The 15,806-nt window shown below is 49.4% G+C and overlaps 2 protein-coding genes across 6 annotated transcripts in view; one reads left to right on the top strand and one right to left on the bottom strand.

Moving 5' to 3' along the window:
• NOS1AP (nitric oxide synthase 1 adaptor protein) overlaps window positions 1-15,806 on the top strand; it is an 89,792-nt gene that overhangs the window by 59,350 nt on the left and 14,636 nt on the right. For 4 of the 5 annotated variants that reach the window (XM_084850974.1, XM_084850975.1, XM_084850973.1 and 1 more), the window contains one exon: window positions 916-1,068. In XM_084850974.1, the coding sequence (XP_084707100.1) occupies window positions 916-1,068 (153 nt within the window). Of the gene's footprint in view, window positions 1-915; window positions 1,399-15,806 lie in introns of those variants that run through there. The other variant, XM_084850977.1, reaches the window with a different exon arrangement.
• Window positions 12,579-14,457, bottom strand: SPATA46 (spermatogenesis associated 46). Its single transcript, XM_084848268.1, is given in 3 exon segments — window positions 12,579-12,757; window positions 12,760-13,173; window positions 14,352-14,457. Coding segments are annotated over 3 exon segments (699 nt in total).

Genomic DNA, 15,806 nt, shown 5'->3' with positions numbered 1-15,806 from the left:
CGCATTCGCTGGGGAGAATCAGCAGCTGAAGGAGGGCTCAAGCACCTGCCTCCCCACCTGCTGATCCTTCCTGCAAATGCCCCATGCCCACATCCCCTGTTATCTCAGTCAATGCGGGATTAGGGCGTGCATTTCCCAGTGTAACAGCTGGCTTGACCCTTAGTTCCAGTGTGGTCTGCATGCGCCCCCTTTGTGTCTCTCATGACATCGCCTGACTGTGGTCGTGAAGAGAGTTGTTCTGCCTCTTAGGTGTGGAGTGTCAGTGTCAGATGGAGCTCTGGCTGTTGGTTCTTCACATTTGCAGCTGCATCTCACAAGCATGGAACTTGGTATATGCCACTCAAGGTCCCCAAGCTTCCTCCTGACTGGCAGAAGCAGAATGCACAAGGGCAGATAACGCACCTGTGCTTTATTTCCCTAATGGAATCTCAGAGTTAGTTTTCTAGTCTTTGGGGGTGCAAAATTGAGCTGTAAAATGTGTCAGTGGAGCCTGGTAAAATCTCAGAAACCAGAAGGGCACTGGGCAAGATTTCCCAATGTAGGACCTGGGAGGGGGTGTTTGCAGGGCAGCCTCAGTGGGCTACATCATTCTGCATTTCTGCTTTTCCATTCCCCCGTGGCTGGCAGAAGCAGAATGCCCAAATGCACATAACACAAATGTGCTTTATTTCCATAATGGAGTCACATTGCAGAATTCAGTTTCTCTTGTGCAGGATTTGTCTCCTTTGAGCATTTACACCTCTTCAATGCTCAGTCATGCCAAAGGCCATAAGAAACAACTGAGCTGCAGGTTTCTTTACTCCAGGACTCAGATTGGTGGGTGAGCTGCCTTCTCTCTCTCTCCTCCCCCCCCCCCCGCCCCGAGACAGAAGAGATGAGTGACAGGATGCTGCTCTTTCTCTCCCTGTCTTTCAGTGGGCTCTCAAGACGGTTTGCTGGAGATCACCTACCGATCAGCTGCCCTGCCTGTTCTGTGTGACCCCACCACCCCTATGCCCGAGGATAGCCGCCTGCCCCAGCTCGACCACAGCTTCTCCAATGCTGCCAGCTCTCTGGGCAGCCCCATAGGTAGGAGTGACTGCTTGGCGAAGCTGGAATGCTTCCGCTTCCTCCCCAGCACGGTGCCTCCCTTGGGCAGCTTGGAGCTCATCAAGTTCCGTGAGTCTGGGATCGCCTCTGAGTATGAGTCCAACACGGACGAGAGTGAGGAGTGGGACTCGTGGGCCCAGGAGGAGCCGCTTCGCCTGATCAGTGTCCTGAACAAGCAGGGGCTGGGAGATAGCCTGGAGGAAGAGATTGCCCTATGAAAGGAAGCAGAGATGTCTGAGGTCTGCGGCAAGCAGTAGGGAGAGTACCTGGGGTTTGGGTTTCCTTGTAAATAGGCCTGAACGAGCTTGCCTTTCATGGCGGTTTTCTGAGTACAGACTCCTTACTGGAGAAGGAGAACGAAGTCTAGTTCTCTTGAGGAACAAAGTTTCAGTGACAACTGGCAATTCCCTAGGCTGTTACGTGGTCTTGAGTCCTGTTTCCTACCAAAGGCAGTAGGCATTTCCCAGGATGACTAAAGGCCCTAGGAGTTCCACCGTTGCATCAAAAAGTGTGCAGATTTTGGCATTATGAGAATCTCAGTTTTCTTTCTTTCTTTCTTTTAGAAAAAGTTTTGAGCAAGTTTTGAGCACTTAAGCTGACAAAACTATTGTCTTGAAAGAGTGTGGTCAGTGCCTGATCTCAAAAGCCAGCAGCGGGAGTTAGCAGGAGCGCCGGTGAACAGGAGGGGTGTCTCCACTGCCCTGTATTGCTCTTTGCCCCTCCCCATAACTGCTGGAAGCAGAATAAATTATGCAGGTCTAGCAAGTGTTTGCAAGTTTGTCTAATTTGCATAATGTATAGAGGTGGCAGAATTCAGAGGTTATTTTGAACAGAATGTTCAAAACTTTGGCACAGAATTGTATTGCGTATGTTGTGGGGTGAACTTAGTGTCGAGTATACACAGCCCTGCTCTTAGCCAAACCTTTCCTACGTGCTGCCTTCCCTGTTTAGCCTCCAGACAGGATCAGTAGCCTTATGTTTGTGTAAACAGAAGGAAACTGTTCAGCTAGGAACTGTGTTGTCTGGGGAGAAGTAGTTCAACATGGCTGGAGACTTCTCTTGGGACTGAAGACCTGGTCATTGCTCATATCATTCATGAACACCATTTGAATTCTTGACGTGCCCGTCCCAATTCCAGAAGAGTAACTCTAGCATTTCATCATGGCACCTTAGTGCAGCCTTCCCCAATGGCCATGCTGGCTGGGGCTGATAGGAGTTGTAATCCAACACATCTGGAGGGCATCAGATTGAGGGACGCTGCCTTAGGGACTGACATGTGTTTCCAGGGTTCATGTGCATAGTAACATAGGACCAGCTTCTCCATAGTCCCATCTCACACGTTTGCGGGCTGTGTGTGACTGATGCAACCGGGCAAGCAGGGCTAGTCTTTTCAACATGATAGGTTTTCTCCTTGACAACTCAGTGCTGATTGCATTGTAAAGACTCCACTCCGACGGTTGCGTTCTTCACACGTAGCTTGCAGCCATGTGGAATCGCACCACAGGGAAGCTGCTTCCATGCCGCTGTGGCTACACATGGAGGGGGCCTCTGTGTTGCCTCCAGACACTCAGGCCACAGTGAATCAGGCTCTCTGGTGCCCCGCGTGCTGCTCCTGGTTGGTCCCAGGGATCTCCTAGAACAGTCGGTGCTCCGGAGCCTTAAGCAGGCACTTCCTCTTGGAAGCAAAATAGTTCAGTTGCTCCGTTGCTGCTTCTGAGCTCCACCAGTGGCTGGCGCAGGCGGAACTCGCTTTGCTCCTTCTTCTGTCAGTTCCTCCCGTTACATGTGATGTTCTGTTTCTGGAGAGGTCTCACTGAAATAATCCTCTCCCTTTCTGGCACTGCTTTCCAGCCTAGAGCAATCCTGGATCATGGCTGATTCCCAAAGGCCGGCAGGTGTGGTTTTGCCTTTTGAAAATCTGCTTGCTTTTCTTGTGACAAAGCAGCACTCAGACTTTTCTAGTTTAACAGCGGTTTAGCAGTAATTCTGTGCATGTCCTCAGTTCCTACCCCAAATTTTAAAAAATGTTTAAAGGATATTTCAGAGTATTCCTGCTTTAAAATTAGTTGTGAGCAAACTTCACCTAACCAGGCCCGGAACTGGACTGTAAAAAACCAAACTGTTTCCCCCATACTTGGAAAATAGCTCAGTTCTTTCGAGCCCAATTCTGAGCCTGTTTCAGACCCTGTCACTGGGAGTGCAAGAAGGCATCATCCCTCCCGGAACCCCACCATGGGCATCCAACACTCTTTCACCAACCCATCTGCTTGCCTGCCTGCCACTCTCCCTCCGGAAACCCTTCCCCTCCCTCACACTTACCTTTGTTCTTGCTCTAGCAGAGGAAGGGAGGTAGTTCTGTCTTCCCCCTCCCCTCCCTAACGCCTGGCATGCGCTAGACTGCAAGAGTGCTGGATAATGTTGTTTTCCAGCACTACTGACCATAGCTCAGTAGTACTGGAAAACCTACATTTTCCATCACTCTTTGTATTGGGCGCTCATCCATTATAGTGTGCCAGGTGCTAGACAGAGAATGAGAAAAGAGAGAGATCCCCCCTCCCTTCCTCCACTGCTGGAGCAGCATGACAGGTAAGGGATGGGATGTGTAGCATGGAGTAGGGGGTGGGAGATGGGAGGGTGGGAGGCCAAGGCAGTGGAAAAGTTTAAATTCCTCTCTGGCTTGGATTTTAACCCAAACTAGAGAATAATTTGGGGGGTTGCTTGGTCTTGAAGCAAACATTACAAGCTCACCTGGATTTGACCTCCGAGAAGTATTTGGATAATGTTCAAAACCATCACTAGTTAAAATGATTCCTGGCTGCATATTCTCCTCACTCCTCTGGAGAAACAAAATAGGCTCCCAAGCATTTTGTTGTTATTGTTCAGTTCAACCTTTCCTTTGACATTTTTTTAAAAGTTCCACCTAAATTTCATTTTGAATTATTGTGGAAATTTGCCATTTTATTCGTGGAGGAATGAAAGAAGGCTTGTGAGGAATAATCACTTCCAGTCTTCCAACTTGGAGAAAAATGAGGCAGTAATCGAAGACCTATAGTTAACATTTGCCAGAGCATTCTGCATGCTCCCAAGGATTTGCTTGCAAACACTGGTTACAGGAAGTGGCGGGGTGCGCCTGCAGTAGTGAGCACGGACAGATACATGCAACTACGTGGGGAGGTGTGTTGCCTTTCATGTTCAAAGGTGGGCTGCTGTACAGTTCTTTCTCATTAAGCTCATATTAAGATTTATTGGGGAGGATCCTTTTTGTGAGTTTTTGTGCAATTATATGACAGAAAAGCTCTTAAAGATTATTAGGGAAGGAGTTGCTTGAACAGCAGTTTTCACGTCATATCTGGATTGTTCTGAAATTTTGCCTGTGTTTCCAGTGTACCAAGAGCAGCACTGGATGCTGTGGATATCAAAGGAAGCCTTTGGAAAAGGAGGACAGCTTTTTAAGCAGCTCTACATGAGGGACAAGAATGGACGCATGACTGGCAGCGTGGAAGCTCTGAGGGCAGGCATGAGCAGCCATGCGTAGCTGTGTGGGACTGTGTCCTGCCTGAGGGGAAAGCTGAGAAGGGACAGGCTGAGGAAGATGAGGCCTTTTGTGTCTGAGGCCCAGTTTTCCACCCACACCTTCCACCCCCAGCTCAGTTCACACATGACAATCCCAGTCTGATCAGCCATGGCTTATCGGGGCAGGAACAAGCTGTGCACCCCCGTCCTCTCCCTCCCCCTTGCTCGCTCTTATGTGGCGTCAACAAACCTATCTTGGTTTTCTAAATGAGTTTCCTGCGATACCCAAACCTAATCTTGGTTTCATAACCTGGTATAGAAGGAGCCCTTAAAACACAGTTTCCTAGTTTGGACATCACAGAAAACTGACTCAAGAAACCAGGACAGTTTTGCTGAAGTTCTGTATGAGACAGGATGAGGGGAGGGGAGGAGCAAGGAGTGAGCCTGCAGGCACCCAGCTCGTTCCTGGGCTGAGACCCTAGCACCAGGCCCACTGTTTGCTCATCAGCCAGATTTTCAGGGATGCAACTCAGGGAGAAAGTGCCTTCTGAATGAACTGGGTGGAGGGCTTATTTCCCCACCCCCATTCTTTACACTGCTCATCTAGTTAAGGGGTAGGAAGGGAGCAGCAGAGCTGCTTCTGTGTTTTTGACAGCAGCGACCAAGGTAGTGTGAGAGGAGAAAACTGCTGCTCCCAATATGTGCTGGGAGTCCCTCATACTGGGCCCATCCTTGCTGAAGACAAGAGTGAGGCAGGGAAGTGAGATGTGACAAGCTGGAATATCTGCAATGAATGTTTAGAGATGGGAAGAGTATGTGCAGGGTGAATGGGCAGGAAGGCACATATCAGGTGCTATGGGGAAAGGGCATACACCAGCAAGATGTGGCCTGCAAGTGGCAGCAGTGTCTGTTTTAGCAGGTTATGGGATATTGTGTAGGGGCAGCCCCACTCCCACTTAGGGAAGGGTCTTTTCTCAGATGGGCTGTCTGGGGCTCCTGGCTTTCTTGTATATTTACACCACAGAGGGTTCCTTCATCAAGCCCGTTGGGATTTCTGTATCTTTTTGTTCTTTACTTAGAGCAGTGATTGTTATGGAATTACTTTCTGTGTAAGTGCACTTAATCCCAGGGCGGTGGTGTTAGCTTCTTGGCTTTTGCTAAATAAATCTTCCTTATTCCTAAAGCTAAACTGTTGTTTCTGCTTTCTTTGTTTCTTTTGTTTCCCCTATCTCCTCCCAAACTCGCCTCTTTTACTTTCCATCCGTTGGAGCATGAAAAGAGATGGCTGATTTGTTCAAGGGTCCTCACAAGCAGCAGTGCAGGAACCTTCAGTAGAGAAAGGTCTCCCAAATGCAGTGCCCCAAGGTTGGAAAAGAGGGGAGGCCACATGGGAATCTATGCCTAACAGGGGCAGGTGTGAGGAGTTTGTGCACACCCAAAGTTGGACATAGCAGCTCTTTCCCCATAAGAGCACAGCATGCAGAAACCAGCTGTGCCAAGCTGTGCCAGCTGTGCCAAGCAGGCACTTTCCTGGTGATGGTGGACGGTCAGACCTTATGGGGCCGAATTGCCCCTATCCAGAGAATCACCCTTGTCTAATTGGGCTAGAAAGCCCCCTCATGGCACCTCAGCAATCCAAATCCACTGACACTCCAATTCCCATGTTGTTTCACTCATGGGCAAGGTACAAGTTACCTCTTCGCTATTTAGTGAACTGTCCAGAGCAGAGTCCAGCTCAAAGCCTGCGCTAGTTTTAATGGTCTGTAAGCTCCTGCATTCCTCTCTGGTTAGTTTCAAAAGGCCAACAGCATCCCCACTGAACCCAGGCTGGGGGCTGTCCTGTGCACAAGTGCTGCTACAGCCTCCTCCTTTTCTGAGCAAAAACTACATTCGCCTTTACAGTGGCCCTCTCATAGGTAGGAGTAAATATGTCCCTGTGAAAAAGCCACACCAAGAGGGCTAACAGGGCAGCACAGAGTGGAGAAGCAGCCAGAATGATGTGCCTGGGTGAACTCATTGCGTGGTGAAGAGCAGCACCACAATCGCATTTTAACAACAGCTGTTGATCAACTACATTGCTTGGATCCGTTCGACTTCCTGCCATAGGAAGTGCCACCCTCCCAGCTCTTGGGTGGGGGGGGGGGGGAGTTGTCAGCACTCTTGAAGTGGCCCTGAGGGACGAAGCTCTGCTCAGTGGCATATCCAAAGGGAAAGGGAAATAGTCAATATCTGGAGAGAAAAAACTGGAGTGAAATGTGCACTGGCAGTTTATTTTCAGTTGCTTTCCTAATAATCCCTAGTAGAGAATATGCTTCTTCTTTCTTACCGCTGCAGTACACTGAGTCAGGACTCAGCACATCACGCAATCCTGCCTGACTCTCTTTCCTGGTCATCTACCACTTATTCACACCCCATCAGTGAATACTTGAGGTTAGGATTTTTTGCACCAGTGGCAGTCTCATTTGCCATTTTGCTGCCCATTTGCATTGTTTGGAGAGGTCCTTTTCGAGTTCCTCACAATCTGCCTGGATTTTAACCCTCTTGAATAATTCGGTGCCATCTTCACACTTCACCATCTTGCTGCTCACCCCATTCCAGACCAGTTATGAATATGTTAAATAGCACCACTCCCTGCCCAGATCCTTTTGGAACTCACTGCTTACCTTTCTGTGGTATGAAAACTCTGTTCCTACCCTCTGCATCCTATTCTGTAACCAGTTGATTGGTGAGAAGTTAACTATTCATCCCATGAGGAATGGGCCCCCAACAAGGGATTGGTTCCCTCTTCCTCAGTGCAACCCCCTCCCAACCAAGAGACCTGCTTCTCCAGGGCAGCAGAGGAGCTGTTGGCATGGGAGTTGGACCTGTGCTAGAAGGTCTCATTTACACACCTTTACATCTCTCACCTTCTCTGGGTTAGCCATCTTGGCTTCAAGGGAACTTGCTTCCTGAGAGCCAGGAGCTCATTATACCAATCACACCCCCATGACTTCCACCCACCCACCCTCCCACCAGGCAGGCAGGCAGGCAGTCATATATGTAGCACTCAGTGCAAAAGACTGAATATCTCCACATTCCTGCTGTCTACCTCATAATTTAAGGGCTTAGTGGTTTGTTTTTTAATCAGAAGTTTTGGTTGAGGTTTGGTTTGAGCTTACTTTAGGGGAGGGGAGAAATTCATCATCCTGGTTTCTTCCCTAAACTTGCACAAGTGCTTAACTTGGCTGCTTTCTCTTTTCCTCAATGGCTTGTCATTAGGGTTGTAATCCTTCCTTTCTGGGGCTACCTCATGCCCCCAGAGACAAGTATAACCAAAAAAAGACTGCACCACGAATATGCAGAAATGGGAGGGATCCCTCCCAATGGAGGCTCCTTAGAGAAGTTATTTAATTGCAAAGGAACCCACGCAATGACTCTTCTTCAGGGGACGGTCATTTAGGGCACAATCCTGTGCATGTTTAGACAAAAATAAGACCTTCAACTCCCAGCATGTGCTGGGGAATGCTCAGAGTTGTGGAACATATTTCTACCTAAACATGCATAGGATTGCGCTCCTAAGAGTCATGTTAGTTTGTTCTTTGTTAAAGATGCAGTTCTCTGCCATGCGCTCTCTTCCATGTACCCTCTATATTTATGTTGCCACCGTTCATGGTTTGATGCAATTTAGGGGTCAATTTGGCTTGTGCCTTACCCTCCAGATGGTAAAGAATTCAACACCACCAGAAATGCCACTGGGTAGAGGCTCCATCCCTTCCAGCCTCTTCAAGGGAGCTGACAAATGCAGTAGAAAGAGGTCCTCCATTAGCTGTCTTCAGACATTTCCCTCACGTGTTGGATCAGCACATAAGGGGGCCACACCAACTAGCCCCTTCCCCAATATCACATGTGCTGAGTCATCCTTCTCTTTGGCATCTGTGCGTGCAACATGAAGATCTGCATGGAGGGGCCTTCGTGTGTGCAGCTATGTGCGTGAAGGCTCCCGTGCGTGATTGGGGTTCCAGGTCATGTAGAAGCCGCCCTCATGTGCACAACCATACACATGAAGGCCCCCTCCCTGCAGACATTCATATTGTACATGTGGATACCAGAGGAAAGACTACTTGGTGTGCGTGACACTGGACTGGGCTAGTTGGCCCAGCCCTGCTTCTCCCTTCCCCCCTTCAAATGCATTGGTCAGGGGAAACATCTGGAAGGCTTTTCTCTGCTAGGCTTTCCAGCCCTGCCAGCATTGAAAGGGTGGCAGTGTGAGGAACATCCTGCTACCCGTGGACTATCCAACAGGCAGCTGATGTACTTGCAGAGGAGGGAGAGAGATTTGTATGGACTCTAAATGCAAGGTGCGTAAGGTCTCCTCATTCTGTGTATAGGGAAGTGGTATGAGACTGCTTAGGCAGCCTGTTGAGAGAGGAGTATTGGTCATGCAGCAGAGTGGAATGCAGGAGCTGATCCTTGCTTGACCAGAGTGTGGGGGCCGAATACTCTTCTGCTTCTCAGGTATCTGCAGGCACAAGAAAGCAGGGCTGTGCTTCACTGTGCTTTTGCTACCACCTAGTTTTTAAATAATAGCTTGCCAGCTCTCAGTCCTGTTTTGTGGTTGAAAGATGTGAAATTTTCCTGGCAGCTTACTGGGAAAGCTCCATATGAAGAAAAACCGCCCTCTTACAAGCAATCTGTTTATCATAGTGTCCACAGTGAGCTGCAGCAAGATCTCATTCGTCAAAGCACATTTGTAGCCATCATGGTAACCACTGAAAAGTTTAACATACAAAATGTTAAAAGGCTTAGAAATGAGGGAGAAAGCAGAAAGGTCACATTCATTGCCTTTCAACTCTGGTACTTTCTGTGTCCCTATATTGTTCTTCAGTGATTGCCTGGCATCCTTCGTATTTTCATACAGAAAAATTGTAAAACAGCCTGCCATCCACAGTTTGGTATCAGACAAGAGCATTCAATTATGAACATTATGTTAACTGCATGCAACTAAATAAGCAAATTAGCTGGAGCCATGCAGCTGACATTGCTTCATAGAATCCTAGAGTCAGAAAGGGCCATTGAGGCCATCGAGTCCAATCCTCTGCTCATTGCAGGAATCCAGTTTAAAGCATCCCTGACAGATGGCTGCCCAGTCCCTGCTTGAATAGCTTCACCAACAGAGAGCCCACCTAGAGCCCTCCCTAGAAAATTGGTTTGGTTTCATTGTCTGACTGCTCTGATCTTTAGGAAGTTTTTCCTGATTGTCAACTGAAATTTGCCTTCCTCTAACTTAAGCCTGTTATTTCATGTCCTACAGTCTTGGATGATAGAGAACAGGTTGTGGCCCTCTTCTGTGTGACAATCCTTCAGGTACTTGAACAGTGCAATCATATCCCCCCTCAGTCTTCTCTCCTCAAGGCTAAACATACCCAGTTCCCTCAGTCTTTGCTCGTAGGACTTTCTAGTCCCCCGATCGTCTTTGTTGCCCTTCTCTGAACCTGTTCCAGTTCATCTGAATCCTTCTCAAAGTTTGGTTTCCAGAACTGAACACAGTATTTAAGGTGAGGTTTGACCAGTGTAGAGTGGGACTATTACTTCCCATGCTTTAGAAACAATGGGTAGGATTCATCAGGGGCTGTGCACATGCAACTAGCCCCGCGCACAGTCCCAATATAGTGCTTCTGGGGACAAGCCCCCACACAAGCGAGAACAATCATTTCTGGAAGGGGCATGACCTGCCTCTTCCAGAAACCAGAGTTTTCGCTCACATAGGCTTGCCCTCAGAAGTGGCATATTGTGGCCATGTACAGATCAGGGCCAGTAGTGCTGGTTGTAAATGCATGGCCCCTATTGGATACTCCCCTATGCTTCTATTGATGCCACCTAAAATTGCAGTTGCCTTTTTTGCAGCCACATCACACTGCTGACTCATAAGCTTGGGATCATCTACAACTGCAAGACCCTTTTCACACCTACTATTGCCAAGCCAGGTATCCCCCATCTTATACCCATGCATTTGATCTCTTTTTCCTAAATGAAGAACTTTGCACTTGTCTCTGTTAAATTTCATCCTGTTATTCTCCGCCCAGTTTTCTAACCTGTCAAGGTCATTTTGAATGTTGTCCCTGTCTTCTAAGGCAGCCTCCCCAAGCTGTAGCCCTCCAGAGTTGTTGGACTTGGCTGGGGAATTCTTGGGGTTGCAGCCCAACACATCTGGACAGCACCAGATTGGGGAAGGCTGTTCTAAGGTATTAGCCATCCTACCTTATTTCATGACTTCTGCAAATATGATAAGCATTCCCCCACCTCTTCCTCCAAGTTGTTCCTCTCTCTCTCTCTCTCTCTCTCTCTCTCTCATTCATCCACTTCTGCTTTAATTTTAATTTTACCAAATGCTTAGCAGCTCTTTCGAAACCCTTGCAGCCAGAGAAGAAGGTCTTGCACTGCCCCTGTAGGCAGAAGGTCCTTTCCTCCTAAGTGCAGCAGGACAGCAACCCCCTCTTTTGCAGCTGGCAAAGCTTTCAGCAGCAAGGAATCAGGCCTGTCACCTCCCAACTCTCCCTTGCACGAACAGCTACCAGCAAACAGGCAAGTCGGCCAGAACATTAGGGCTGCTCCACACTCTACCCAGCAAGTGTGTATGTTCTATGTACATTATTAGTGAGCATGTAACGGGTGGGCATCATACACCTGCCTTTAAGCATCTGTGCACCAGAACCTTGATTGGCCAGGGTCCCCAGCCACGGGGATAGGGTGTTTAAAAATGCATGTCCACACATGCTCTCCACACTTCATTGAGCTTCCATTTTCCTGCAGCAGAAACCAACATACGCTCAGCAAACATGTTTGCCACGGAAAGTGGGGCTGTCTTTAGTACAGCAATGTTTGAACTACTGCAAAAATCTGAGAAGCTTTGTAGGCAGCAATGTGTGGCTAAATGGCCACAAGCTATTCAAACTGTTATTCCTGTTACTAAATATTGTCTTTAAATGCCATGCAGTCCGCTGCTGCAGTTACGTAGCATCCGAGTGAAGGTTGCAGTGTTTTCCCATCTTCCCTGTCCTAAGCAGCAGGAAGGGCAATGGATCCAGTTCATCCTGCTTATCTCCCCATCTCATGCTTGGAAATCCCATGGTAGCTGCAGGCCGAAACACCGCCGCACATGCACTTTGACTGCATTCCAACATCTTCCCCTTGTTTCCTGTTCCCTCTGCTGTAGTGCGTGCCACAGTGCCCCTTCCAGAGGTGTTGCAGGCGACTTTGGTGGAGGGGGCGAATCCTGCCCGTGGCACACCACTGGCAGGGCTGCTAAGCGCCCCCCTTGCCCCCTCCACTGCCAAAGTAGGAGCCCAGCTCTGCAGACTGCCTGGCCCTGCACGAGCCCCAGAGGCACCCCCACTGACCGTGCTGGAAGAGGAAGAGCGAGTGAGGGGCAAAGGCTCGTGCCCCAGTGTGCAATAGGGATGGGTGGCGTGCAGTCTCTCTCCACCTGCCCCATGTGCAGATGTACCTTTCATGGCCCTGTACTCTGTGTTGATTGGATCAGCTGCCTTGTGGTGTCTCCAGCTGGGGTGCCTGCCCTCCCAAGGTGGCCAGACAGCCTTAGGAAGCAGCGTCCAGGCTCCTGGCATGGTACTGGCCGACCTGGCCTGGCGTCTGTATTGCACTGGTCTTGCTGACGGTGCCCGGGAAACGCAGACGCCTCTGCAAACAGCAGGTCGCTGGCAGGGCAAAGGGGGAGGGCGGGTTGCCCAGCATTGGCGGTGGGGCCAGGGTCTGAGGAGGAGCCGCAGGGGTGGAGATGGCCCAGCTCAGGGAGGGAGGAGCACTTGGCCCAAGTGCCTCGTCCTGTCTGGAAACATACACTTCAGGTGAGGAAGAGACAGGAACTGTCATGGAGCCGCGCACTTGTTGCAAGCAGCAGCCCCGAGGGCAGGGATGGGGCCTGATGGGTCTGTGGGAAGAATGCAGCCAGTGGCGTCAATAATTGGCTTTATTCCTTGTCAGACAGGGCGTCGAGGTCTGGGAGCAGTCGTGCTTTGCACGTGCGGGCCGAGCGACTTGAGCATTTTGCCGCTGCTGCCTGCTGGGCGGTTACTGGGCCTGCATTTGTGTTCCTTCTCCCACAGGGTGTTGAGCTTGTGGTAATAGACCTTGCAGCTGAAGCCTTCCTTGGATCCACATTGATGTGGGTCCTGAGCGAGTGTAACGTAGGGAATATACGGCAGCAGGCCATGCATTGGCAGCCGTTCTGCTGAGGGGGCTGCCGCTGGGAGGCCAAGAGGACGTCCTCGGAAGTGATGCGCTCCTCGGCCTCCCCAGCAGCTCCGGCCTGTCTGTTGCTCCCACTGTCCTGGGGATGAGCTTCCTCCTGGGAGCCAGAGGAAGAAGAGCCTCTGTTGGGAATTCCTCCAGCTTGGCCGGCGTCTGCTGGGGTTCCCCTGCTGTCAGCTCTGCACGTGTCTGGCAAGCAGCAGGAGTCCACATGACCGCCTTTGTCCACGCACACCAAGTAGCTGTAGGGGGAGCACCAGGGCCGATAGATGGTGCAGTTCCATCGCAGGGGCTCGCTGCTCTCCAGTTCTGCAAGGAGGCAGTCTGGCAAGAGAAAAGGTGGAGTGAGCCAAGGGGCTCCTTTTTCCTTTCGCAGATCTCGCTTGTACAACTCGCCTGCTGATGTGCTGGGAACAGCAGTGCACTGTATCCCTGTGAGGATACCGAAGTCATGTCACTCTGACACCATCAGCCAAGCCCAGATGCTTCCTTAAGAGCCATGTTTGTTTGTTTGAATCTCAGGCCTCTGGTCAGGTCTATGTCCTTCTGCCATGGGGCAGTCTGTGCTTCTACCTCCCTTCAGCTCACACCTTCAGCTCTGCTGCTTTTAGTTGCACCCTCACCAGCAGGACTTTCCTTGCTGTTCCCCTTTAAAAAAAAACAAAAAACGATTGCTGTAGAGCAACTGTCCCCAACCTGGTGCCCCCCAGATGTTTTGGACTATAGTGCTCAGCATTCCTGGCCATTGGCCAAAACCTTTGGAAGGCACCACATTGGGGAAAGCTGGCATAGAGACGGCAGTTTCAGTTTGGTACAAGGCACATTCACCTCCACTTTCTTGACCCTGGGACCAAATTTGTTTCCTAAAATTAAGGGGCTACTTGCTGCCCTGCTCTGCCTCCCTCTGTGGCTTGAGATGGACAAATAAGAAAAGGTCGTCACAGCATATCAAGATCCCTACATGCACAGCACAGAAAGATGACAGGCTACATGTGTTTGCAGGGGCTGCAAGGTCCACCTGGTCCTAAAGAAGGAAGTGCTTGGCTATGGACCAGGGAGTATCTTGCCTGGTGGGGAGACACATACTGGGGCACATGTGGAAATGCTGGGGCTGTGATCATCATCCACAGGAAATAGGTGCCTCTCCGCATGTTGCCATACCAAACAAGCCATGCCTGACTGTGCATGCATTGTTTCAAGGCCAAATGGGGCACCTCAGCTGACAGATCAGGGAGCACGCTTCCACATCAGCACCTTCATCTCCTCTCTTGCCCTGTAGCCACAGCCTTCTTGCCAGTGATCGAGTGCTTCCCAAAACTGTGAAGGACTTGCAGGAGGATGCCACCATGGTACAAAATGGTAAAATCAGTGGCTTCATCTGCTCCAAAGTAATAACAAGCTTCTCCCAGATTACTCCTACTACTGCTTCACATTTCATTCAGAAAATATTTCCTCTGTTCAAAGCTCACTGGGTATCCCTTCTCCCCGTACCCCCAGCTCACCTGGCAAGCTAGTTGTGACTATGGGGCATGTTAAATCAGGTACATCCTTCAGGGCAAAGCTGGGGAGATGTGGCCCGGAGATTGTCAACAGGGAAAAACTTTCCATTTCCTCTCAAGACTCAGCTGCTCAACTAAATGGGCTCCTTTGTTGTTCAGAAGTATTTCAGTACAAATGACTGCCCAGGTAGCTGGCATTGTGATATCTCTGCTGACATCACAAACAATTGGTCCGGCATTTTAGAGCCTGATGGGTAATGCTGGCAAGCTCAAAAAGCAGTTCTGTATGGATCTGGTGCTGAAACCTTCCTGAGGTGAGACATATGTAGCAAGGCTGCAGAGTTTCATGGTACATATGCTAATGAAGGTGGCTTGGTGCCCTTCATGATGTACCACAGCTTCATCTATTCTGGGCTGCATTAATAGAAGTATATCCTCCAAATCACGTGACGTACTAGTTCCCCTCTACTCAGCACTGGTTAGATCTCATCTGGAGTACGGTGTCCAGTTCTGGGTGCCACACTTCAAGAAGGATGCAGACAAACTGGAGAGGGTTCAGAGGAGGGCAATGAAGATGATCAGGGGACTGGAAACAAAGCCCTACAAGGAGAGACTGAAAGAACTGGGCCTTGAGAAGACTGAGGGGAGATAGGAGAGTGCTCTTCAAGTACTTGAAAGGTTGTCACAGAGAGGAAGGCCAGGATCTCTTCTCGATCATCCTAGAGTGCAGGACACGGAATAATGGGCTCAAGTTACAGGAAGCCAGATTCCAGCTGAACATCAGGAAAAACTTCCTGTTACAGCAATATGGCAATGGAACCAATTACCTAGGGAGGCAGTGGGCTCTCCCACACTGGAGGCATTCAAGATGAGGCTGGACAGCCATCTGTCAGGGATGCTCTGACTTGGATTCCTGCATTGAACAGGGGTTTGGACTCAGTGGTCTTGTAGACCCCTTCCAACCCTACTGTTCTATGATTCTATGATCTACCTAATTTATCATCTGTAACAAGATAGGCAGCAATCAATGGATTAAAAACAAGACAAGCTCTAACCACAGGCCCACAAAAGACAGGAAACAAAAGGAGCAAAGAGGAGAGGATAATGGAGGAGGATTTTCCAGGGGAAGCCTAGAGGAAGAGATGCTTTGCAATAACTTCTTAAATGAAGTGACTGAGGGAGTTTAGGGGAGGGAATTCATCCACCTCTCAGTAATATGGTGCAACCCAGATGAAAAGGATGAAGGCAAGCCATGATTGAAATCTAAAGTTTGACAAGGAGATTTGAGCCAGAATAATGCAGGAGTGAAGAAAGAATGGAGCAAAAGAGACACTTAAAAGATAAAAGTGTGTAGTGAATCTGAAATGAAAAGGAAACCAATGGAAAGAGGGAGACACAGTCACAGTGACATGCATAGTAAATAAGATAGCTGACAAAGTTATGAATGGAAGTAAGAAG

Source organism: Heloderma suspectum, chromosome 4 (assembly GCF_057233095.1).
Source record: "Heloderma suspectum isolate Gila_16-S chromosome 4, 16-S_ref, whole genome shotgun sequence".
NCBI lineage: Eukaryota > Metazoa > Chordata > Lepidosauria > Squamata > Helodermatidae > Heloderma > Heloderma suspectum.
Note: the sequence above shows the minus strand (reverse complement) of the source record. Positions and strands in the feature narration are given on the sequence as shown.